The sequence below is a fragment of the Heterodontus francisci genome, chromosome 33 (genome assembly GCF_036365525.1).
Source record: "Heterodontus francisci isolate sHetFra1 chromosome 33, sHetFra1.hap1, whole genome shotgun sequence".
In the NCBI taxonomy this organism is placed as follows: Eukaryota; Metazoa; Chordata; class Chondrichthyes; order Heterodontiformes; family Heterodontidae; genus Heterodontus; species Heterodontus francisci.
Genome location: NC_090403.1, coordinates 21,369,489 through 21,396,346, shown reverse-complemented (window position 1 = coordinate 21,396,346; position 26,858 = coordinate 21,369,489). Strand labels below are relative to the sequence as shown.

Sequence of the window (26,858 nt, the reverse complement as noted above, 5' to 3'; positions counted from 1 at the left end):
AGATAGATGGGTGACCGCTAGAAGGGGCTGGCAGTCAGTGGAATCCCCTGTGGCTATTCCCCTCTCTAACAAGTATACCGTTTTGGATACTGTTGGGGGGGATGGCCTATCAGGGGAAAACAGCAGCAGCCAGAGCAGTGGCACCACGGCTGGCACTGTTGTTCAGCAGGGAGGGACAAAGCGCAGAAGAGCAATAGTTATAGGGGACTCTATAGTCAGGGGCACAGATAGGCGCTTCTGTGGACATGAAAGAGACTCCAGGATGGTATGTTGCCTCCCTGGTGCCAGGGTCAAGGATGTCTCTGAATGGACAGGGGGCATTCTGAAGGGGGAGGGTGAACAGCCAGAGATTGTGGTACACATCGGTACCAATGACATAGACAGGATGAGTGACGAGGTCCTGCAGGGGGAGTTTAGGGAGTTGGGTAAAAAGTTAAAAGACAGAACCTCCAGGGTTGTAATCTTGGGATTACTCCCTGTACCACGTGCCAGTGAGGCTAGAAATAGGAAGATAGTGCAGCTAAACATGTGGCTGAACAGCTGGTGTAGGAGGGAGGGTTTTAGATATCTGGACCATTGGGATCTCTTCAGGGACAGATGGGACCTCTACAAGAAGGACGGGTTGCATCTAAACTGGAGAGGCACAAACATCCTGGCTGCGAGGTTTGCTAGCGTCACTCGGGAGGGTTTAAACTAGTGTGGCAGGGGGGTGGGAACCAGAGCAGTCGGACAGCAAGTGAAATAAATGAGGGAGAACTAGTAAATAAGGCCAGTAAGACTAACAGGAAGAGCAGGCAGGGAGATGTTGCGGAGCACAGCGGGACTGGTGATCTGAAGTGCATTTGTTTCAATGCGAGAAGTATAACAGGTAAGACAGATGAACTTAGAGCTTGGATTAGTATTTGGAACTATGATGTTGTTGCTATTACAGAGACTTGGTTGAGGGAAGGACAGGATTGGCAGCTAAATGTTCCAGGATTTAGAAGCTTCAGGTGGGATAGAGGGGGATGTAAAAGGGGTGAGGGAGTTGCATTACTTGTTAAGGAGTTTATCACAGCTGTACTGCGGGAGGACACCTCGGAGGGGTCGTGCAGCGAGGCAATATAGGTGGAGCTCAGGAATAAGAAGGGTGCAGTCACAATGTTGGGGGTTTTCTACAGGCTTCCCAACAGCCAATGGGAGATAGAGGAGCAAATATGTAGACAGATTTTGGAAAAATGTAAAGGTAACAGGGTTGTAGTGGTGGGTGATTTTAACTTCCCCTATATTGACTGGGACTCACTTAGTGCTAGGGGCTTGGATGGGGCAGAATTTGTAAGGAGCATCCAGGAGGGCTTCTTGAAACAATATGTAGATAGTCCAACTAGGGGTGGGGCTGTACTGGACCTGGTATTGGGGAATGAGCCCGACCAGGTGGTCGAAGTTTCAGTGGGGGAGCATTTCGGGAGCAGTGACCATAATTCCATAAGTTTTAAGGTACTTGTGGATAAGGATAAGAGTAGTCCTCGGGTGAAGGTGCTAAATTGGGGGAAGGCTAATTATAACAATATTAGGCAGGAACTGAAGAATTTAGATTGGGGGCGGCTGTTTGAGGGTAAATCAACATCTGACATGTGGGAGTCTTTCAAACGTCAGATGAATAGAATCCAGGACCAGCATGTTCCTGTGAGGAAGAAGGATAAGTTTGGCAAGTTTCGGGAACCTTGGATAACGCGGGATATTGTGAGCCTAGTCAAAAAGAAAAAGGAAGCATTCGTAACGGCTGAAAGGCTAAGGAACAGACGAATCCCTTGAGGAATATAAAGACAGTAGAAAGGAACTTAAACAAGGAGTCAGGAAGGCTAAAAGGGGTCATGAAAACTCATTGGCAAACAGGACTAAGGAAAATCCCAAGGCTTTTTATACGTATATAAAGAGCAAGAGGGTAACCAGGGAAAGGGTTGGCCCACTCAAGGACAGAGAAGGGAATCTGTGTGTGGAGCCAGAGGAAATGGGCGAGGTACTAAATGAGTACTTTGCATCAGTATTCACCAAACAGAAGGACTTGGTGGATGATGAGCCTAGGGAAGGGAGTGTAGATAGTCTGGGTCATGTCGATATCAAAAAGGAGGAGATGTTGGGTGTCTTGCAAAGCATTAAGGTAGATAAGTCCCCAGTGCCTGATGGGATCTACCCCAGGATACAGAGGGAGGCAAGGGAAGAAATTGCTGGGGCCTTGACAGAAATCTTTGCATCCTCATTGGCTACAGGTAAGGTCCCAGAGGACTGGAGAATAGCCAATGTTGTTCCTTTGTTTAAGAAGGGTAGCAAGGATAATCCAGGAAATTATAGGCCGGTGAGCCTTACGTCAGTGGTAGGGAAATTATTGGAGAGGATTCTTTGGGACAGGATTTACTCCCATTTGGAAACAAGCAAACTTATTAGCGAGAGGCAGCATGGTTTTATGAAGGGGAGGTCGTGTCTCACTAATTTGATTGAGTTTTTTGAGGAAGTGACAAAGATGATTGATGAAGGAAGGGCAGTGGATGTTATCTATATGGACTTCAGTAAAGCCTTTGACAAGGTCCCACATGGCAGACTGGTACAAAAGGTGAAGTCACACGGGATCAGAGGTGAGCTGGCAAGATGGATACAGAACTGGCTCGGTCATAGAAGACAGAGGGTATCAGTGGAAGGGTGCTTTTCTGAATGGAGGGATGTGACTAGTGGTGTTCCGCAGGGATCTGTGCTGGGACCTTTGCTGTTTGTAGTATATATAAATGATTTGGAGGAAAATGTAGCTGGTCTGATTAGTAAGTTTGCGGACGACACAAAGGTCGGTGGAGTTGCGGACAGAGATGAGGATTGTCAGAGGATACAGCAGGATATAGATCGGTTGGAGACTTGGGCGGAGAAATGGCAGATGGAGTTTAATCCGGACAAATGTGAGGTAATGCATTTTGGAAGGTCTAATGCAGGTGGGAAGTATACAGTAAATGGCAGAACCCTTAGGAGTATTGACAGGCAGAGAGATCTGGGCGTACAGGTCCACAGGTCACTGAAAGTGGCAACGCAGATGGATAAGGTAGTCAAGAAAGCATACGGCATGCTTGCCTTCATCGGTCAGGGCATAGAGAATAAAAATTGGCAAGTCATGCTGCAGCTGTACAGAACCTTAGTTAGGCCACACCTCGAATATTGCGTGCAATTGTGGTCGCCACACTACCAGAAGGACATGGAGGCTTTGGAGACGGTACAGAAGAGCTTTACCAGGATGTTGCCTGGTCTGGAGGGCATTAGCTATGAGGAGAGGTTGGATAAACTTGGATTGTTTTCACTGGAACGACGGAGGTGGAGGGGCGACATGATAGAGGTTTACAAAGTTATGAGCGGCATGGACAGAGTGGATAGTCAGAAGCTTTTTCCCAGGGTGGAAGAATCAGTTACTAGGGGACATAGGTTTAAGGTGAGAGGGGCAAAGTTTAGAGGGGATGTGCGAGGCAAGTTCTTTACACAGAGGGTGGTGAGTGCCTGGAACATGTTGCCGGGGGAGGTGGTGGAAGCAGGTACGATAGCAACATTTAAGAGGCATCTTGACAAATAAATGAATAGGATGGGAATAGAGGGATACGATCCCCGGAAGTGCAGAAGGTTTTAGTTTAGGCAGGCATCAAGATCAGCGCAGGCTTGGAGAGCCGAATGGCCTGTTCCTGTGCTGTACTGTTCTTTGTTCTTTGAAACCGGTAAGCAAATGAGAAGGAGCAAAGAAAAAAAAAAACAACAAAACAAAACAAAAAACAGAAACAATATTCGACCTATACCTGAACTGGAAAAACAGTAAGGATCATGAACAACACCAGAAACATCAGTTCCCAGAGAGACGTCAACAACATCACCAGCAAGTGACACAACATTAGCAACAGCAAGCACAACTCCTACAACATCAGGAGCAACAAGCACATGGCCTTTGCAGCATGCCAACTCACCACTGAGAGCAACAAATGCCAAATCTACAAGGTGGAGGCACAACATCTTTCTACCCAAGTGATACTGTGAATAATATTCTGAGAAAACAAAACAGAATCACAGAATCGTTACAGTGCAGAAGGAGGCCATTTGGCTCGTCGTGTCCACTGGCTCTCTGAAAGAGCAACTCCCTCAGTTCCATTCCCCTGCCTTCTCCCCGTAACCCTGCACATTCTTCCTTTTCATATAACTGTCTAATCCCCTTTTGAATGCTTCAATTGAACCTGCCTCCACTACGTTCTCTGGCAGCGCATTCCAGACCTTAACCACTTGCTGTGTGAAAATGTTTTTCCTCATGTCACTTTTGCTTCTCATACCAACTACTTTAAATCTGTGCCCTCTCGTTCTCGATCCTTTCACGAGTGGGATCAGTTTCTCTCTATCTACTCTGTCCAGACCCCTCATGATTTTGAATACCTCTATCAAATCACCTCTCAGCTTTCTCTTCTCCAAGGAAAACAGTCCTAACTTCTCCAATCTATTTTCATAACTGAAATTCCTTATCCCTGGACTATTCTCGTGAATCTTTTCTGTACCCTCTCCAATGCTCTCACGTCTTTCCTCAAGTATGGCGCCCAAAACTGGACGCAATACTCCAGCTGAGGCTGAACTAGTGTCTTATACAAGTTCAGCATAACTTCCTTGCTCTTGTACTCTATGCCTCTACTAATAAAGCCCGGGATACTGTATGCTTTATTAACCACTCTCTCAACCTGTCCTGCCACCGTCGATGACTTATGCACATATACACCTAGGTCCCTCTGCTCCTTCACCCGCTTTAGAATTGTACCCTTTATTCTATATTGTCTCTCCATGTTCTTCCTACCAAAATGAATCACTTCACATTTCTCTGCATTGAACTTCATCTGCCACCTGTCTGCTCATTCCACCAACTTGTCTATGTCCTTTTGGAGCTCTACACTATCCTCCTCACAGTTCGCAATGCTTCCAAGTTTCGTATCATCTGCAAACTTTGAAATTGTGCCCTGTACACCAAGGTCTAGGTCATTAATATATATCAGGAAAAGCAAGGGTTCCAACACTGATCCCTGTGGGGAACTCCACTACAAACCTTCCTCCAGCCCAGGAAACACCCATTAACCACTACTCTTTGTTTCCTGTCACTCAGCCAATTTCGTTTCCATGTTGCTACCTTTTATTCCATGAGCTACAAGTTTGCTCACAAGTCTGTTGTGTGGCACTGTATCAAATGCCTTTTGAAAGTCCATGTAGACCACATCAACAGCATTGCCCTCATCAACCCTCTCTGTTACCTCCTCAAAAAACTCCAGCAAGTTAGTTAGACATGATTTTGCCTTAAGGAATCTATGCTGGCTTTCCTTAAATAACTTGCATTTGTCCATGTGACTATTGATTTTGTCCTGAATTATTTTTTCTTGATGTTTTCCCACCACCGAAGTTAAACTGACTGGCCTGTAGTTGCTGGGCTTATCTTACACCCTTTTTTGAACAAGGAAGTAATGTTTGCAATTCTCCAATCCTCTGGCACCACCCCTGAGCCCAAGGAAGACTGAAAAATTATAGCCAGTGCCTCTGCGATTTCCACCCTCACTTCCCTCAGTATCTTTGGATGCATCTCATCTCGTTCTGGTGCTTTATCCACTTTAAGTACAGACACCCTATCTAATACTTCCTCTTTATCAATTTTAAACCCCTCTAGTGTCTGAATTAGCTCCTCTTTCAACATTGCCTGTGTTGCATCTTCTTCCTCAGTAAAGACAGATGCAATGTATTCATTTAATACCTCAGCTATGGTCTCTGCCTCCATGTGCATATTCCCTTTCTGGTCCCTAATCGGCCCCACTCCTCCTTTTACCACCTTTTTTACTACTTATATGCCTATGGGAAACTTTGGGATTTCCTTTAATGCTAGCTACCAGTCTCTTTTCATGCTCTGTCTTTGCTTTTTCACTTCCCCACTGGACCTTCTTTCTTCAGCCTGGTTCTCAATAGTATTTTCTACCTGGCATCTGTAATAAGCACACTTTTTCTTCTTTATCTTAATCTCTACCTCTTTTGTCATCCAGGAAGCTCTGGATTTGTTTGCCCTACTTTTCCCCTTCGAGAGAATATACCTTGACTGTGCCCGAACTCTCTCTCCTTTGAAGGTAGCCCATTGTTCATCTATCGGTTTTCCTGCCAGCTTTTGACTCCAATTTATTCACCCCCAGCTCCATTCTTACCTCATTGAAGTTAGCCTTCCCCCAGTTAATTATTCTTACCCTGGATTGCACTTAGTCCTTTTCCATAGTCAGCCTAAACCTTATGGTGCAATGATCACTGTGCCCTAAATGCTCTCCTACTGATACTTGATCCACTTGGCCCACCTCAAACAAGCTATCAAAGACTCTAAAAAGATTTCAGTTTATTTACAAAAGTCAATTGTGAATTTTATTTAGTTTAGGAGGAAAAGCTGATGATTGGAACTGTTATATCGATATAGAGGCATTCTGGGTTTTTTTAAAGAAAGGAGGATGTTATATATTAGTCGTAACGAGCTAGAGCTAATTAGCTCGGAACTAATTGGCATGTGTAAGTATATACTGGGGGCCACATTTCACTGCTGCACCAGTGTCATGTGGCACGTAACACTACACCGCTTTCGGCAGTTCTTACCAGGCAGCACGGCGAGATGTATTAAACACAAAGAGCTCCAGCCTTTCCAAGTCTAAAGTGTGATTATTTCTAACATCTGGGAACCAGAGGACAACCAGGAGACATAACAAAGGCATTATTTAAATATAGGTTGTTGATGTTGTAATAAAAGAGAGTCCAGGATAATGTTAGAGGATGGGTATTCTTACTTATACATTATTCCTCAAAATGACAGGCTTCACATCAATGGTTGTCAGAGGTTCACAGATTTATTAAGCATACAATAATGATTGTTCATAGAGTAGAATCATACAGCACAGAAGGAGGCCATTTGCTACCCAATTCTATCTCATTCCTCTGCTCTTTCTCCATGACTCTGCAATTTATTTCCCCTTAAAGTATTTATCTAATCCCCTTTTGAAAGTTACTAATGGATTTGCTTCAATCACCTTTTGTGGCAGTGGATTCCACATCATAACAATATTACTGACAATAATTAAACATACACTGATCAACAAACTTACACAACATAACCTTGCAAGTTATTAGCCAGAGAATCAAAAACATGTTATCGTTTCATCTCTGTTGTTTTCTAGGTTGGCTTTTGAATTCAGAGGCACCTGCCCTAAAACCCATTCCTTTATACCAGTCTTTTTCCAATCTTGTTATATGACAATTCATATGTTCCATAGCATTATCGAATACATAGTTATCATTCAACAATGATATGACTGTCCTGTCCTTGCAGCACACAGATCCGTAACTCCCTAACTTTGTCAGGCAGGTTCTTAGCTTCAAGGTTTGAGTTAACAAGGACGGCTTCTCTGATTAACCCTCTTCTTACAATCACTCATGCTGTAATAATCCATATTGCACTGCTCCCTCAGTTACAACACCATGGGGGTAAGGTTGAGAGGACTGCTGCTGCCTGCTCTCAGCGTAGAGCCTCACCAGAAATAGATGCTGCAGCTTTGTAGCCCTGCCTCCGCACCCACATTCACCACTATGAGGCCCCACATCACAGGCAGAGCCTCTCCGGATCACCCTCAGAAGTTCAGGACTCCCTTTAAAGATTGAGTGCCCGGCCTTCACACTGAAGATGAAGAATGATGCCCTCGCCCTCTCGTTCTCTATACTTATAAGATTTCCTGTTGCCTTGGGCTTCTCGAGTCTTACCTTCCACCTGTCGGATTCAAGCTCTTCCCTTTTCCCTCCCCATCATCCTTCCTGGCCCTCCCCTTCCCCCCAAGGCCCTGCTCTCCCCCAATGTCCTGTCTGATCCCTTCCTCCAGTCTCAGATTACATTCTTCTTCAATTCTCTCATTATGAATTCCACAAACCTCTCATTCACCATCATGTCTTCAGTATTGTGCTGGGACTTCAAACCAGTTACCAGTTGAGTGAAAGAGATAAAACATTGGCACTGATTGGTGTGGTAATGGTAGCCACTGTACCCTTGCTCCTCAGCATGAATGAAAATAATACTCTATAAAGGAATTAGTATTTAAGCACTTTATTAAGGAAAGGTCATTACAGGTAATAAAAAAGGCAGAGACTATTAAACAAGACTGTTTAACATTGCAATAGTGACTATATTCCAGAAGTACTTCATTGACTATAAAGCACTTTGGGACATCCCGAGGCCATGAAAGGTGCTATATAAATGCAAGTTCTTTCTAAGATTCTTGTTTAAAATAATGTTTTGTTATAAAGTGTGCAGTTTGATGGATTAGCCCCTTTGCTGTAGTCTATTAATAATAATCAGTCTGGTACAATTCAGTAAGTATTTCTGCTCAATATAACAAAATTCATTCCCCTTCCCCAATCATGTTGAGTGAAGTGCCCTCTCTTGGTGGTGCAGTTGCAGCCATTATTGTCCTTCTGAAAGCTGTAGACAATATTGATGCCAGTGACATCGACATTCCCATCTGCTGGTGGGAAGCTACATTTCAGCATCACCCTGTGCTTACGAACCTAATGCTCAGCTCACAGTGATCATGGTCAAGGCAAGGCCAGGCCACTAAATGAAAGGGCTGTAGTTTTCATAAAAGACTTTCTATCCAGTGCTTGGAGCAGATGTTAATTTTTAGATGTTGTGATGGATCTGGATCCTTGTTCACTTGTTCTCTAGCTGAAGAAAGCTGCTACCTGCCAGTGGCAACTCCAGCTTCCTGTTATTCATTTATTCTTTATCTCGCTATCTCTCTCTCTAGCTAGTTTGCTCTCTCTCTATCTTCCTCTCTATCTAACTCCCTCCCTATCTCTCTCTATCTATCTCTCTCTCTCTCCCTCTCTATTTCTCTCTCTATCTCTCATTGTCTGTTTATTTTCTGTAATTCTTATAACTCTGTTTTGACAACACTTTCTCCCATGTTGCCACACTTTATTGCATTATTCTGTTCCACATAGAGAAACAAAGGTTATTTTGGCCTGATTTTCACAATTTCTTCCTATTTGTTACCTCACTGATGATCCTTTGTGTAATCTAAAAGTTCAGGAGTTTACAGCCTCTTTCGTCTCATTTACTCCCTCTCTGTGACTGGTGTTTCTCTCCCCTCTGCCTTCTCTTTTTTCCCACCTTCACCTCAGTTTTCAGTTCTGATGAAGAGTTACACATTCAAAAGATCAGAAATCCATTTTTTCCCTTCACAGATGCTGACAGACCTGCTGTGTATTTCCAGCATCTTCCGTTCTTACTTCTTTACTTGTTCTGGTCCAGTGATGTTGGTTGAGTGGTAAATATTAGCCTGGGGAGAACGACATTGCTATTCATCAAAATAGTGCTACAGGTTGTCTTGCGTCCACCTGAAAAGGCAGACTTGGTTTAAAGTCTCATCTCAAAGCACGGTGAAAGGAACGGAGTTGCTGGGTGAAGTGACCTGAAGTGGTCAAACCCGAACATGTGGGAGAACAGGGAGGCTAAACAATGCTTCAAGTGGCAGAGAGAGTGCAGGAAACCCAGCCTGAAGTGATGGAAAGTGTGGCACACACCACTGACAGCCATCTGAGTATCTGGGACATGTGTTACTGCTAATCTCAAGGCAACTGTGATAGAATCATAGAAAGTTTAAGGCATTGAAGAGGCCACTTGGCCCATCGTGTCTGTGCTGGCTGAAAAACAATCCACCTATTCTAATCCCACCTTTCAGCATTTGGTCCATAGCCCTGCAGCTTACAGCACTTGAGGTGCATATCCAGACTCCTTTTGAATGAGTTGAAGGTCTCTGCCTCAACTACCCTATCAGGCAGTGAGTTCCAGACCATCACCACCCTCTGGGTGAAAAAGTTTTTCCTCATCTCCCCTCTAATTTTTCTACTAATCACTTTAAATCCACCCTCGTCACTGACCGCTCTGCTAAGGTGAACAGACCCTTCACCTCCACTCTATCCAGGCCCCTCAAAGTTTTGTACATTTCAGTCCGATCTCCCCTCAGCCTTCTCTGTTCCAAGGAGAACAACCCCAGCCTATCCAATCTTTCCTCATAGCTGCATTTTTCCAGTCCTGGCAACATCTTCGTAAATCTCCTCTGTACCCTCTCTAGTGAAATTACATCCTTTCTGTAATGAGGTGACCAGAACTGCACAAAATACTCAAGTTGTGACCTAACCAATGAGTTATAAAGTTTCCGCATAACCTCCCTGATTTTGTATTCTTTACCTCGGCTAATAAAGGAAAGGATTTCATATGCCTTCTTAACCACCTGATCGATCTGTCCTGATACCTTCAGGGATCTGTGGACATTCACTCCAAGGTTCCTCACTTCCTCTACACTTCTCAGTATTTTCCCATTAATCGTGTATTCCTTTACCTTGTTTGACCTCCCCAAATGCATCACCTCACACTTCTCCAAGCTATGTTGTTGTGACACAACGTGTCTACATCTGAGAAAACAGAACCAAACAGTAGTGACGCAAAATATTGTTAAAATGTAAACTTTGCACTGTGAACAATTACACGCTGAGATTGAGCAGATTACAACCAGGAGTCCTGACACTTATTACACCTCCTGATGTTCAGCCCTGCCTCTGGGATGACAGGAGTTGATTGCATTTCTCTGTAAAATAGAGGGATTCAAATATTGGGGCCCAATAAAGGAGGTTTTCCCACCAGATAGATTTACAGATTGTAAGATATCAAAAGGAATCTTTGTGAACTGAACCCAGGAATCCACTCAAAAACACTTCCATATATCATCACTATTCCAATACTCACAGTGCAAAATATTGAACCTACAGGTATGAATAGAAAAAATGACTTGTATTTCTATATGACCAGTAGGAGGCCATTCAGCCCCTCGAGCCTGTTCTGCCATTCTATTAGATTATGGCTGATCTGTTTCAACTCCATCTGTCCGTCTTGGTTCCATAACCCTTACTTGCCCCGCCCACAAAAATCCATCAGTTTGAGTTTTGAAATTGTCAATTGACCCCCAGCATCAACAGCTTTGTGGGGCGAGAGAGTTTCAGATTTCCACTACCCTTTATGCAAAGAAATTCTTTCTGATATCATTCCTGAACGGCCTAGCTCTAATTTTAAGTTTATACCCCATTGTTCTGGACTCTCACACTAGAAGAAATAGTTTCTCCCTATCTACTCTATCAAACCCTTTAATCACCTTAAAATTAACTGAATCAACCCTTAATCTGATATCGCTTTTCACAACCTTAGGATGTCCCAAAGCTCCTCACAGCCAAAGAATTATACTTGAAGTGTAGTCACTGGTGTAATATGTTCCTGGGCTTATAAAACATCCCAGGGGTCATTTTCATTTCCGCCATATGGCAGCAAACTATTTTGAGCCGATTGCTCACCCATTATATCACTGGGGGCTATTCCAGAACAGGTAGGCAATCATGTCGCCACTGGTGAAAGTGAAAATTACACCCCTCCCCCCGTCCTGTATGACAGACACAACTGAACTGTACTGAAAATGAAAGTAGAAAATAGTGGAAAGGACTCTCAGGCTTCTTGCAACTTTTGCAGCCTGGATGAGTCTGTGCTTCTCATATATGCTGAGTGTAACGGGACTGTTTCTCATTTTCTGGCTCCACCTCAGTTTCATGCTCCTGGATGGTCCATGGCAGGGATGGGTCGCTGTGGCTCTTCGCATCTCCTCTGTGGTCTTGTCCGTGCCTAGGTGACCCTGGAGAGGAGCCGCGTATGCCCACCGATACACTGGGTGCCTTCTGCGAACTGGTGGGATTAGAGCATTTGATAGGCATCAGGACGACTACTTTAATTTGTTTTTAAGTTTCCATTTGTTTCATTCACAGTTATTAAAGAATAAAGTTGAACTCATGGTCTGTATCCAAACTATGCTCCTGACCCCCTAACTCTAACCTTCTGCAGCAAACAACACTAATATACGGAACCATAATTTGATAGGGATCACGAAAAATCCCATTACCATAACCCCAGCCATGATTTAAAGAGTACGAATAAGTAATGAGAAAAAAAGGACAAGAAATAATAGACGCAAGCCAAATAGAAGTGGTGGGCTGCAGTGCAACAGAAACTTGAGCAATCCATGAGAACCTGAACACAAAAAGGGACAACCACCCTCCTGCCCACACCCTCTAACCTGCCCTTTTGCAGATGCTGATGGGCCTGCTGCATATTCCCAGTACTGTTGGTTTTTATTTCATATTTCCAGCATTTGCTGTATTTATACTTTAAACACTCCATTGCATTTCCTGTGGCTAAACAAATAAAAATTTTAATTTTGATACTTCCTTGGCATTCAGGGATAGTGTACATTTAATCTTCTGCGCTCTAAGAAATGACTGAATTGGTGCAAATGCACCTTATAGCTGGTGATGAGCAGTGTTCCAGCTAAATATTCTATCAGCAAGGGCTACCTTTTTTTTATAAGGGAAAACCAGAATGGAGCTATGAGGGTCATAAGTTAATGCGGGGCCTTCTGGGTACATTATAATTCCCATACTTGTAAAGAAGGAATTTTCATTTGTATAGTGCCTTTCCCAACCCAAAGTACACTACAGCTGTTATAAACTTTTGAAGTGTAGTCACCATTGTGACATAGGAAATGTGGCAGCCAATTTGTGCACGGCAAGACCCCACAAACAGCAATGTGATAATGACCAGTTAATCTATTTTTTAGTTATTTTTAGTTGAGGGATTAAATATTGGTAAGGACATTGGGGAGAACGAGGGTCAAAATAGTGCCTTGGGATCTTTTTGCATCCACATAAAGGACAGACAGGGCCTTGACTTGACGTCTCATCCAAAGGTCAGCACCTCAAACAATGCGGCAGTCCCTCAGTACTGCACTAGAGTGTCAGCCTAATTTATGGGCTCGTGTCTGGAGTGGGTCTTGAACCCATGACCTTCTGACTCAGAGGTGAGAGTGCTATCAAATGAGCCTTGGGATGTTTTGCTACCGTAAAGGCACTATATAAATTCAAGTTGTTGTTGAGCCACAGCTGACATTTTTATTAAGCTAATCAAAGCATGACAACCACACACATTCCACAGGAGAATGAGGCAACATTTGCAGGTTTGAACTCAATACGTGCAGGGTTACTGTCTTAACAAACAGAGGCTGCATTATTACAGTGGCACTCTGATTTGCTTCCTGACCTAACATTACTCGCAACATATGACGGTGCAAGTTATGCTAATCTGAGAATACGACTTAAAATGGAGTAAGGATTAATTCTCACTCAACAGAAAGTCAGTGGGTACAGTCGTCTAGTAGTTATGCCTTTTGCTGGCACCATCATCTTATTTATTTTATTTTTTTATTTAGAGATACAGCACTGAAACAGGCCCTTCAGCCCACCGAGTCTGTGCCGACCAAGAACCACCCATTTATACTAACCCTACCATAATCCCATATTCCCTACCACCTACCTACACTAGGGGCAATTTACAATGGCCAATTTACCTATCACCTGCAAGTCTTTGGCGGTGGGAGGAAACCGGAGCACCTGGCGAAAACCCACGCGGTCACAGGGAGAACTTGCAAACTCCACACAGGCAGTACCCAGAATTGAACCCGGGTCCCTGGAGCTGTGAGGCTGCGGTGCTAACCACTGCGCCGCCCATCTCTTTTGTCATTTAATATCTCTTGCCTTCCACCCTATCACAAACCTTCCCTGTTCATTTTTCCTCCTTCCCACTTCCTCCCCCAGCCTCTGAGCCTGCTTAAAACCTGTTACAGCTCTTAATTTCTGCCAGTTCTGATGAAAGGTCATCAATCTGAAACCTGAACTCTGTTTCTCTCTCCACAGATGCTGAGTGTTTCCTGCATTTTCTGCTTTTATTTCAGATTTTCAGCAGCTTCAGTACTTTGCCACTGCAGGAGTTATGGGTAGTAGAGTAGCAAACCAAAGGATATGAGTTTCAATCCAACCAGTGAGATTAAATTCAATTTAGATTTTCCTTAGATATGAGTATCAAAGGCTATGGAATTAAGATACAGATCAGCCAAGATCTAACTGAATGGTGGAGCAAGCTCGAGGGGATGAATGGCCTACTCCTGTTCCTGTGTTCCAGTAAACCAGCTCATTTGTAGGCTAGCGGCAGGTAGTCAGTGTACTCAGAGGAAATGACCCCTCGTTTCTGCCTGTTGGATTTGGAATTTAACCTCCTCCTACTCACGTGCTGATTTTATTTCTTCTCAGACTCTTGGTCCAGCAAGTCAACTTTCACTGGCACTTGCCCAAATAGCCTGCAAGATTCTTCATGGATCCCCTTCCGTAATCACTGTTATACCTTCCACTTGGAGAAGAAGGCAACTCCCAAAGACGCAGCCAAGTTCTGTCAGAAAGGTATGTAGAATGTATGATAAATAATGTGGATAAGGAAACCTCTGGTAATTAATACCTGAGGGGGACATATTATCCATCTTATGCAAACTGGGTGTTGTGGGATAACCCAGACTGTGCTCCATGGTTACTGTGCTGACTGCTCTACTTTGTACTCCTTTTCCAATTGTTTTTGAACAGTGCAAGGGGCCGAGATGCTGTCAATTCTTGATGAGACCGAGAATGTGTTTGTATGGGAACATCTACAGACATATGAAAATGACACCAACGGTGCCTGGCTGAGTCTCATGTACAACACAAAGAGTAAGTTTGTCTTGACACTGCAACATGGCAATCAGCTGGAAACACAGCAATCTGTATTAAAATTTGGTTCATTTTCTACAGGACATGGATTCTACAAGCAGTGTGGTTCCAATGAGAACAGTATAGATGATAGCAGAAAATACTGAATGCTTCTGCCCACAAACCTTATGTCCTGTTGCCATGATTTTTGGTCACACTTTTTTTTCAATGTTTACTATTGTAAGGTGCGATGTTAACATTTCCCAATCAATATTTCTGTCAGCAGTCGTGGTGTAGCTGCAGGTTCTGGCCCATAGGTAGCACTGTAGAGCAAATTTCTTCCCCAGTTGTGTTGCCATCTTGTATATCAAAATCAACCTATTCCATAACCACTGATAATTTATATATGTTCATTAAAATGATGGAATTCATTGCTGGGAAATGGAACAATTTTCTGATATGGGGCACCTAGGGATCAGCATCGTGCACTCCAAGTTCAATTAATTAATGCAGAGTAAAGCTCCAACTAAATGGCTTAACCCTAACCACAGAAATGTACCTCCTACTGCCCCAGTGTGAGATTTCTCAATAATTGACACAAGTCAATACTTTGACTTCTACAGATGTGTTTGGTGATGCCTCCATCCACTAGGAGCTGGGCTGAAACTAGTCAAACTCGTTTCACTTAGGCCAAACGCAAAATACTGTGGATGCTGGAAATCTGAAATAAAAGCAAAAAATGTTGGAAATACTCAGCATGTCAGGCAGCGACTGTGGAGAGAGAAACAGTTAACGTTTCAGGCCGATGACCCTTGATCAGAACTGGAAATAGTTAGAAATATAACAAGTTTTAAGCAAATACAGAGGCAGGGAAAGGAGAGGAAAGGGGAAGGTCTGTGATGGGGTGGAAGCGGGAGAGATTAAATGATGAAAGGGATGATGGTGCAGTTCAAAAGGAGATGGTAATGGGACAAGTAAAGAAACAAAAGATGGGTCTAGAGGAGGTGTAAATTGGAAAAGCAGAATAATTACCAACAGCTACTTGATCTGAAATAGTTGAATGCAATGTTTTTTATTTAGAGATACAGCACTGAAACAGGCCCTTCGGCCCACCGAGTCTGTGCCGACCAACAACCACCCATTTATACTAACCCTACAATATTCCCATATTCCCTACCTACACTAGGGGCAATTTATAATGGTCAATTTACCTATCACCTGCAAGTCTTTTGGCTGTGGGAGGAAACCGGAGCACCCGGCAAAAACCCACGCAGACACAGGGAGAACTTGCAAACGCCACACAGGCACTACCCAGAATTGAACCCGGGTCCCTGGAGCTGTGAGGCTGCAGTGCTAACCACTGCGCCACTGTGCCGCCTCAAAGGCTATAAAGTGCCTCATCAAAAGATGAGGTGCTGTTCATCCAGCTTCCACTCAGCTTCATTAGAACAATGTAGGAGGCCAAGGTCAGAGAGGGAGAGGGGTGGAGAATTAAAATGACAAGCAGCCTGAAGCTCAGGGTCAAATGTGCAGGCTGAGCAGAGGTGTTCCACAAAACGGTCATCCAATGTAGAGGAGGCTGCATCGTGAGCAACGAATACTGTTCACTAAATTGAAAGAAGTACAAGTAAATTGCTGTTTCAGTTGGATGGTACCTGCCCTTTTATATTCTCCCTCCACCTGGACCCCTCCCTCTGGCCTCTCACCTTCTCCAGATCTTTTCATTGAGAACGGCCGTCTCAATTTCTCTGCTCCCCTCACTCACTCTAACCTATTTCCCTCTTCATTTTCTCAGGTCCAACTCTGACATTGTCATCAAACCAGCCAACAAGGGTGGTGCTGTTGTTGTCTGCATACTGACCTCTATCTGGCAGAGGCTGATCGCCAACTGTCTGACAATTCCTCCTACTCCCATTGGACTGTGATCCCACCGCCAAACATTTTCAAGACTGTTGCTGACCTCTTTTCCTCTGGGGATCTTCCGTTTATGGCCTTCAACCTCATAATCCTCCAAACCTGAACAGCCCACTTCTACGTCCTTCAGAAGATTCACAGACATGACTGCCCTGGTAGCCCTATCATTTCAGCTTGTTCCTGCTCCACTGATCTGATTTCTTCCTATCTTGACTCTATTTTTGTCCCCTTACTCAGTCTCTTCCCATCTACTTTTGCAACTCTTCCAAAACCCGATGCCACGTGAACAGTTTCCAGTTTCCTGGCCCCAAGCGTCTTCACCATGGATGTCCAATCTCTCTACACCTCCATTCCCCACGGGAACGGCCTGAGGGTTCGCCGCCTCTTCCTTGAACAGAGGCCCAACCACCACCAGCCTCCTCCACCTGGCTGAACTAGTTCTCACATTGAGCAACATCTCCTTTAACTCCATTCCCCTCTTCCAAATAAAAGGTGTTGCTATGGGAACTTCTTTTCCCTCCTCAGTACTGCCCTGGAGGTGACAGCTACTGAGCCATGGTTGATGAGGAGCATATTGTGGACATGAGGAATGTGCTCAGTCAGTGAGTGTTCACACCACAAAGAGCTGGGTCAGAATACTGTTCATTCCTGAATGGCAATACCTGCCAAAAACTGTTTGAAAGGAAGTTTTTTTTGATATATATAAAAAACTAAATACATCAGTGAAGACCTTATTGAAACTTACAAAATTCTTACAAGGCGTGACAAGGTGGATGTAGATGGGATGTTTCATTTGGCTGGTGAGTCTAGAACAAGCCAACACAGTCTTAGACTAAGGGATAGGCCTTCTAAGACTGAGATGAAGAGGAATTTCTTTACGCAGAGGGTGGTGAATCTGTGGAATTCTCTACCCCAGAGGGCATTGAACATGTTCAAGACAGAAATTGACAGGTTTCTGAATACCAACGACATCAAGGGATATGGGGACAACTGGGGGAAAATGGCGTAGAGGTAGATAGATGATCAGCCATGATCTGTTTGAATGGCAGAGCAGGCTCAATGGGCTGAATGGCCTACTCCTGCTCCTATTTCTTATGATCCTATAAGACAAAAACTGGCATTGAAAGCAATTCCCTATTAAATACTGATCTATGATGATTAGTATGGAGAACAGGATTTAGTGCTTATACACTCCCCAGTTACAATAGACAAAACATCTGTGGCGAAGTGATAAAACAATGGAGCAGATCATAAAAGTTTCCTGGAATTACAATTGGAATCATTGCGAGCCCTTATTGAAACAGCAGGTGTTCAGCCTGATGGCTGTTTAATCACTGATCAATTTGACGAGAGGCCTTATCTTGTACTGTGCAGTGCCCTCTCCCTGATGTGCTGAGGCTCTAAATCTTAACTTCATCAGTGTAAAGTGGCATTAGATGCTTTTAGTAACCAGACAATAAAGGGGAGAGACAGTAGTGCTGTCAATGACTTAGAACAATATGACAAAGGAGATGCTTTTGCTCCCAGTCAGTTAATGCTTTGTTCGTTAACCATTCAATTATTTAATTTTTACCATTTCTCAGCTCTCCTGTCCTGAAGACACAGAGTCTCACTAGGAAGCAGGCAGCCCTAAAATACATTGGGTTAAAGTTTCTGCTTTGGCTGTAATCAGTGATCTCAGCGTAAATTGTGCCCAAAATTGGATTGGTTTTGAGAAGTGTTTCTTTTTCTCAAATTTCCACTCAAACTCATTTGCAAATTGCTGAACACAAAATTTGCCATGAACCAGTGCAATCGGCAGCATTTTAGAGTGTAATTTTTTTTTAATTTTGCTTTAAAAATATTCCGTGCTATGTTTAAGAGTTGTAACTTGGCGCAGTTTTGTGGGTGGGCCCTGCTTCTAACACAGTGCTTTTTAAACTAGTGCAAAAGATTGCGGAAATTCGATTTGCACTGAATGTAATTTGCGCTTAAAATTCTGCAATCTTTTGTGCTAGTTTGGCTGATTTTGGGCAAATTGTGGCAAGAAAACCAATGCACCTGAGCAGAAACTCCAGGACATTTTCTGAAAAGCCTTTTATACATCTAAGTCCAGGCACTGAGCATAGGCCAGCTCTTCGGCTGTGAGTAACATCGCAGCTCAGCCTATACTTGCCTTGCCTCACATGTCCATGCAAATATTTTCAGGAAATGCCACTGTATAGCTGTTGAGAGTGGGAATATTCCCCTCCTTAGCCCAGGAATACTGAAGCCAATTGTTAATTACCCCATCAGCACCACAGTTAAAATCATCCAAGTCTGCTGAAACCATGGATGTGGATCTGGCCCTTCCTACTCTATATTGAACCGTACTCCCCCATGTAGTGCCTTCAATGTAATAACTTTTGTCAAGTGAAAAGAGCAGTTATCATAGTTAGTGCAGTTACCGTGCAGCATATGTGGTTACTGTAGTTAGTGTGGTTACCATGCGGTGTAGTTAATGTGGTTCCTGTGAGGTGTGATCAGTCGCTGCAGTTACTGCGGTTACCATGCAGTATAGCTAGTGCGGTTACTGTGAGGTGCAGTCAGTGTGATAACCATGCAGTATAGCTAGTGCAGTTACCGTGAGGTGCAGTCAGTGTGATTACTGTGCAGTACAGCTAGTGGTCTTGTTGAGAAGAGACCATGATCATTGCCTTTGGATCCTGGGGAAGCTTTGAGTAAAATGGCTATAACCAATCTTCGAGCTTCGGGCCAGGGAGTGCGCAACACCGTTCGGGTGGTCGTGAAGGACAAGGAAGGAGATGCACCGGTCGATCGCACCTTCTTCATCAAGAAAATTCTCTTAGATTGCTGCGGATTTCAAGCGACGGACGTCTTCTGCCTGCAGGATTTCCCCAGCAGTGGATACGTCGACGTGACGTTCCGGAACGTGGCGGGATGCATCAAGTTCCTGAAGGCGTTCAAGGAGAAAGGGGACCGGGCGCCACTGTCGATCCTCACAGCGGAGCTGCTCTTCACGCTTCCGTCACAACGGGACCGGGTGGTGACGATTCACCTCTACAACCCCCATGTTCCGGTGGTGGATGTACGCACCTTTCTCGCCAGGTATGTCGAGGTGGCCGGCTGCAGCACTGATGTCAAGGACCCCTTTGGGATTTGGACCAGCAAGCGGCAGGTCAAGGTCACCTTGAAGGTCGATCCCAGTGGAGCCATCATCCATCCTCCCTCCAGCTTCGCTATCGGGGGAAGTCGAGGCTTCTTGGTCTACGCTGGGCAGCCCAGAGTTTGCCGCACCTGTGGCAAATCTGGTCACGTGGCGGCCAACTGCAGCACGGTTGTTTGCAAGAACTGCAAGGAGGAAGGCCATCAGACCAAGGACTCTAAGCAGGCTAAGTGTTGCAACTTGTGCGGTGCGGCAGGCCATCTCTACAAAACCTGCCCTAAACGCTGCCTCAGTTATGCTCAGGCGGCAAGGTCCAAGGAAAGGCTGGGAGAAGGTTCGACGAAGGCATCCGGTGTTCGAAAGGAGACAAGCAACCTTCTCCGCAGTGAGGAACTTCAACCTGAGAAGGAGAAGGAAGGGGAGGCAGCTGAAACCAGCGACCCAGCACCTACCCAGCGCCCGGAAACCCCTCCTCCACAGACAGAATCAATGGAGGAGGAGGCAGCAGATGGACAAACAGGTCAGTGGCAATTGGTCCAGAGGAAAACCACAAAGAAAAAACATCCAAAAGCGGAACAGGCCACCACCCAAACCAGTGGCAAGAGGAGGCTATCTTCTGAATCAGACTGCAACAACTCCTCTTCACTGGACGGGGGAATGCTGGAACGACGTGATGGGCCCGGCGTGCCCCAAACCCAAAGTGCCACACGTAACGACGTGGCCAACGCATCTCAGCTCCGGGACACCGAGAGCAGTAAAGTTTTCGAGGAGGAACAGATGGAAGCAGCAGAGGATAACCCAACCTTTGCTGACTACAAGACCCCCCCGATGTCACCCCAGCGGAAAAACCCCTGCATGAAAAACCAGGAGGGGTTTCTGAGCCCAACCAACGTGAAACTGCTTGCGCACACGATGGGTATGCAGGAACATCCCAAAGGACTGGGACTAGCAAGGACAAATGGTATGGGAAGCAACAAATAACTTTTAAAAAATGGGTGTAAGAATTGCTTCCATTAATGTGCGTAGCATTAAATCTACTACGCGATGTGTTTCAACCTTGGATTACCTTGCCAAGGTCAAAGCTGACCTACTGTTTCTGCAGGAGTGTGGAATACCACACCTCAGCACCTACAGGCAGTGGTCGCGATGGTGGTCCCATGGGCCATCGATCTGGTCAGGGGGTAATGATTGCCGTTCCTCCGGCCTGGGTATTCTGCTGCAGGGAGGTAACTTCACCATCTCCGAAGTTAAGGAGGTGGTGGGCGGTCGCCTCCTCGTAGCAGACGTGATGTACAACAACGCTCCGCTCCGGTTGATCAACGTGTACGCCCCGGTAAAACACAGCGAGCGGCTGACCGTCTTCCAGCAGCTCCCACTGCTGCTGGCGACGTCCAGGCCGGTCATCCTAGGCGGTGACTTCAACTGCATCATCGATGCGGCTGGACGATCCGGCAGTGACGACAGCAAACTGGACGCTACGTCCAGATTCCTAATAGAAACAGTTAAAGATGCCAAACTGCACGACGTCTTCAGCAAACCTGCAGACGGAGCGCAGCGCAGATACACATGGTCAAGATCGGACGGGTCTGCCCGTTCCAAGATTGACTTCCTATTTGTGTCCCGTGCTGTCATGGTCGGATCCACCGACGTCAAGCCGGTGTTCTTCTCCGACCACTGCCTCTTACTGGCCGACTGTCACTTACAGGACGACCAGCGGGTTGGCAGAGGGACGTGGAAGCTCAATGCTACACTGCTGACCCCAGAGAACGTTGAGGAACTCAAAAGGGATTACAAAGGTTGGAGGACCGTGAAACCCCTCTTTGCGTCTCCGGTTCACTGGTGGGAAGCGATCAAGGAGAACATCAAGAGGTTCTTCATCCACAAAGGTGTTCAGAGGGCGAGAGAGAGACAGAGGGAAATGTCCCGACTCCAGAAAAGTATGCAAAATCTGCTCCGGTTGCAGTCAATGGGGGTTGAGGTCAAGGAGGACCTCCAAGAGGTGAAGAGCCAGCAGACCTCGCTGTTTACCAAGGAGGCCTCCAAGATCATCTACCAGTCCAGAGTCCGCTCCATCGAGCAGGATGAGACGTGCTCGCGTTACTTCTTCCAAAAGGTACACAGAGAGAGCTCTGTTATCAGCAGCCTGCAGGAAGAAGATGGCTCGGTAACGTCTTCGCAGTCTGACATACTAAGGATCAGCAAATCCTTTTATGCTGGGCTGTATGACATGAAGCCCACAGACAGCAGAGCCTCCCAGTCCTTCCTGTCATCTATCACAGAGGTCTTAGATGACAGCAGGAGGGAGAGACTGGACAAGCCGCTAACTCTGGACGAGCTGACAAAGGCCGTCGAGTCCGAGGAGACGAGTAAAACTCCCGGAAGCGACGGCTTACCGGTCGAGTTGTACTCGGCCCTGTGGGACTGGGTCGGCTCGGACCTGCTGGAAGTATACGAGAGTATGCTCCTGGCCGGCATCATGTCAGAATCCATGAGGAAAGGCATCATCACCCTCATTTACAAGTGGAAGGGGGAGAGGGCAGAAATCAGAAATTGGCGGCCCATCTCACTGTTTAGAGATACAGCACTGAAACAGGCCCTTCGGCCCACCGAGTCTGTGCCGACCATCAACCACCCACTTATACTAATCCTACCCTAATTCCATATTCCTACCACATCCCCACCTGTCCCTATATTTCCCTACCACCTACCTATACTAGGGGCAATTTATAATGGCCAATTAACCTATCACCCTGCAAGTCTTTGGCATGTGGGAGGAAACCAGAGCACCCGGAGGAAACCCACGCAGACACAGGGAGAACTTGCAAACTCCACACAGGCAGTACCCAGATTTGAACCCGGGTCGCTGGAGCTGTGAGGCTGCGGTGCTAACCACTGCGCCACTGTGCCGCCCACAGACAGCAGAGCCTCCCAGTCCTTCCTGTCATCTATCACAGAGGTCTTAGATGACAGCAGGAGGGAGAGACTGGACAAGCCGCTAACTCTGGACTGCTTAATGTTGACTACAAGATTCTGTCCAATGTCATAGCCAGTCGAGTCAAATCTGCTCTGGAGTTGGTGATTCACCCTGATCAGACCTGTACTGTACCCGGCAGGAAGGTCTCTGATAGTCTCGCGCTACTCAGGGATACGATCGCCTACATACGGGACAGGAGGGTGGACACCTGCCTCATCAGCCTGGACCAGGAGAAGGCTTTTCACAGGATATCGCACACCTACATGATGGATGTGCTTTCCAAAATGGGGTTTGGGGAGGGAATCTGCAATTGGATCCAACTGCTCTACACAAACATCAGTAGCGCAGTCTCAATCAACGGGTGGGAATCGGAAAGTTTCCCGATCAAATCTGGAGTCAGACAGGGCTGTCCTCTCCCCCCGATCTTGTTTGTTTGCTGTATTGAACACTTTGCTGAGTCTATTAGGAAGGATGCAAGCATAAGAGGGGTGACAATCCCAGGCAGCGGAGGCACTCAGGTTAAAACCTCCCTGTACATGGATGACGTCGCCGTCTTCTGCTCGGATCCGCTGTCCGTGCGCAGACTGATGAGCATCTCCGACCAGTTCGAACTGGCCTCGGGAGCCAAAGTTAACCACGGCAAGAGCGAGGCCATGTTCTTTGGGAACTGGGCTGACCGATCCTTTGGCCCCTTCACCGTCAGGTCAGATTACCTGAAGGTGCTGGGGATATGGTTCGGAAGGGCCAGGGCGTGCACCAAAACCTGGGAGGAGCGAGTAGCCAAGGTAAGACAAAAGTTGGGCATGTGGGGGCAGCAATCTCTCTCCATTGTGGGTAAGAACCTGGTCATCAGGTGCGAGGCGCTCACGTTGTTGCTCTACGTGGCGCAGGTCTGGCCCATACCCCACTCCTGCGCCGTGGCAGTCTCCCGAGCCATTTTCCGCTTCATCTGGGGATCTAAAATGGACTGGGTCCGGAGGGACACGATGTTCAAATCTCTGGACAAGGGCGGGAAAAATGTACCCAACGTGGCCCTCATCCTGATGACCACCTTCGTGTGTGGCTGCATCAAGCTGTGTGTAGATCTCCAGTACGCAAACTCCAAGTGTCACTACGTGCTGAGGTTCTGTCTGTCCCCGGTGTTGCGAAGGATGGGCCTGGTCACATTGCCGCGGAACGCTCCATGCAGTTGGGCCGTGCCGTACCACCTATCCTTCATGGAGCAGTTTCTGCGGGAAAACACCTTTGACCACCGATCCATCAGGCACTGGTCTGTACGGAATGTCCTCAAGGCCCTACGGGAAATGGAGACGGGGGATCCTGTCGGATGGTTCCCCGAGCAGACCGCCAAAGTCATTTGGCGGAATGCCTCATCACCAGAACTTTCAAACAAGCACCAAGACGTAGCTTGGCTGGTGGTGAGAAGAGCCCTCCCCGTCAGATCCTTCCTGCACGCCTGAAGTCTCGCCCCTTCCGCGCAATGCCCCCGCGGTGGCTGTGGTGGGGAAGAGACGGTCGCCCACCTCCTCCTGGAATGTGTCTTTGCAAAGCAGGTGTGGAAAGAGATGCAGTGGTTTTTGTCGAGGTTCATCCCAAGCAGCTCTGTAACACAGGAGTCTGTGCTCTACGGGCTGTTCCCAGGGACGCACACCGAGACAAACATCAACTGCTGCTAGAGGACTATCAATTTGGTGAAAGATGCCCTTTGGTCTGCCCGAAACTTGCTGGTCTTCCAGCGCAAAGAGTTGTCCACCACCGAATGTTGCAGACTGGCACATTCCAAGGTCCAGGACTAAGTGCACTAAAGCTTGGGTCAGCTACAGCAAAGGCTCAATGGGGAAAGACCACAGTGTAAGGTCCCCCCACCAAGCTGAACTGAGGGGCTGGATCCATGGGAAACCCGTCGAACTGTATTGGGAAATTTTCTGTCTCCTGTATAATGTAAAAATGTATCTGGCAGGACAAATGTGAAATGGAAGGGTTGTGAGGCAACTCATAATTGTATTGAAGGAAACTGATCACCTTTGCACTGTTTGTATTTTTTGACTTGATGCTGTTTTAAACTGTTTGGGAATGTAATTTTTACAGATTTTTATAAATAAAGTATATTTTGGAAATAAAAAAAACAGCCAGTGCAGTTACCGTGAGGTGTAGTCAGTGTGATTACTGTGCAGTATAGCTAATGCGGTTACCCTGTGGTGTAATCAGCTCTTCATCCTCTTGTTCCTTTAGGTGGTTCACTTGTGTGGCCTGATAAGACAGCCTTGAACTATTCAAACTGGGCTCGTGAAACTGAGAACATGAGTTTAATGAGTCCGAACACATGCTATTGGATCAACAGTAACACTGGCATCTGGGGAATTGGTACCTGTACCAGCACCACGCTAGGCATCGTCTGCAAAATGCCAAGAGGTAAGAAATAAAAGGGAAGAGAATTTTTGGGACTAACAAATCTTTGCTCTAGTGTTGGTTCTTGGATGGGCAGGGAGTCAGGGCTATGCACTTAGTTGATGTTCCAATGTGTACATCATGGTGGGAAGGGCAGCGCCATTCCTGTCTGAAGGCAGCGACTCATCCTGCAGTATGGTACAGAAGGAGACCATTCAGCCATTACTATGGGACTATCCCAGCTGAGTTTTTCCCTGCCCTCTTCCAACATTCAGGTTAGTGAACTTTGCAGTGGAGGTGAATGGATCAGCAGCGGGAAGCAGAATCCCTGGGGTTTCTGTCCCTCACCCAATAGTCTGCAGACACTGAGCCCAGTTATTCTGCCATTGCCATGGTCCCAGCTAAGCCAACACAATTTTGACATTGCGCGACGGCGAATCGGCAGCTCAATCAGGAGAGATGTAAAGTGGGGAGCCAATTCGCTATCATCTGTTTTGCACTGTCACTGCCTTAGATAGGACAGCTTGTTATTTCTTCAATGTTAATTAAGCTAATGCAATTTTTTAAAACTTATTCACACAGTTCAAGAAAGCAGACTTGTTGTTTCCTGTAAGTAAATCACTTTTTCCGTTGCTCATTTCCATTTTAACCCATTGACTGAATTTTGAGGCTTGGTTTTCATTTTCCTTGTCTGTGTTTTTATTTACAGCTGGCCCGCAGGGGCACACCTTAGACATCGTCCTGTACGTGCTGGGCGCGTTAGTGCTGCTGGCGGTGGTGGTGGTCCTGGTGCTCCTGTATCGACGGCGGACAGCCTCGGGCTCACGTCGCGGGGCTTTCGAGAGTGCACGGTACAGCCGGACGTCATCGACGCCCAGCGAATCCGTGGAGAAAAACATCTTGGTGTCAGACATGGAAATGAACGAGCAGCAGGAATAGCCCTGGCACCTGCTCCTCTGTCTCTCTTCACCCTTGAGCAGTGTGCTAAGCACAGACTGGTGTTCAGAACATAATGCAGGTCAGCACAGAATCCCAGCACAGTCTCACAGTGACACAGTTGGCACTGCTTAATGGGGACATGCCTTTATAGGATATATTTCTCAGGCATCCAGTTACATATATATATATTTTTGTAATATATATATATATGTATATAATATATTTACATCAGTACTGGTGGATTTTGCTTCATAGGGATGATCTGATAAATTGGGCAATTTGTATCCACTAGGGCACCCCAATAAACAGGCTTTAACTGTGTTATTGACCTTGACGCAGGCTCATTTCTATGTAAAAGTGCACAATTCAATGAATAAAATTGTCCTGCATTCACTATGCCTTCCGTCAGTTTCAGCAGGGTTAAAATGTTGGCCACAGTGTTTTCCCCAGTCTTTGCTCTGTTTCTCAGACCCACGCTTCCACAGACAGGAAGGGACACGTATGTTTACGCTGAGTGAACAGGATCTGGGTTGGAGTTAACATTTGTCTTTGAAAATGTTCCTATGAGCAGCTGTTAATGTCCAGATGATTCTAGCTCACAGCAGACCATGAAGAGCTATTGGCAAGGAGTAGCACAGAAAATAGCCGGAGACTGATGGTGGAGCAATCTGAGATTAGCACTGTGTGGATCACGCCTCCTCTGAACCATCACTTTTTACACATGTTTATTAATTGATTTGATATGCTAGGTAGAGAGAAACTATTTCCTCAGATGGGGGTGACCAGAACAAAGGGGCAAAACCT

The 26,858-nt window shown here is 46.0% G+C and overlaps 1 protein-coding gene across 1 annotated transcript in view; it reads left to right on the top strand.

Annotated features, from left to right (window-relative positions):
• mrc2 (mannose receptor, C-type 2) overlaps positions 1–26,375 on the top strand; it is a 262,300-nt gene extending 235,925 nt beyond the window's left edge. The window contains exons 32-36 of the mRNA XM_068013057.1: positions 14,269–14,415; positions 14,593–14,715; positions 24,960–25,139; positions 25,698–25,724; positions 25,825–26,375. Coding sequence (XP_067869158.1) covers positions 14,269–14,415; positions 14,593–14,715; positions 24,960–25,139; positions 25,698–25,724; positions 25,825–26,054 — 707 coding nt within the window. The 3' untranslated portion in view covers positions 26,055–26,375. The remainder of the gene's footprint in view (positions 1–14,268; positions 14,416–14,592; positions 14,716–24,959; positions 25,140–25,697; positions 25,725–25,824) is intronic.
• The last annotated feature ends 483 nt before the right edge of the window (positions 26,376–26,858 follow it).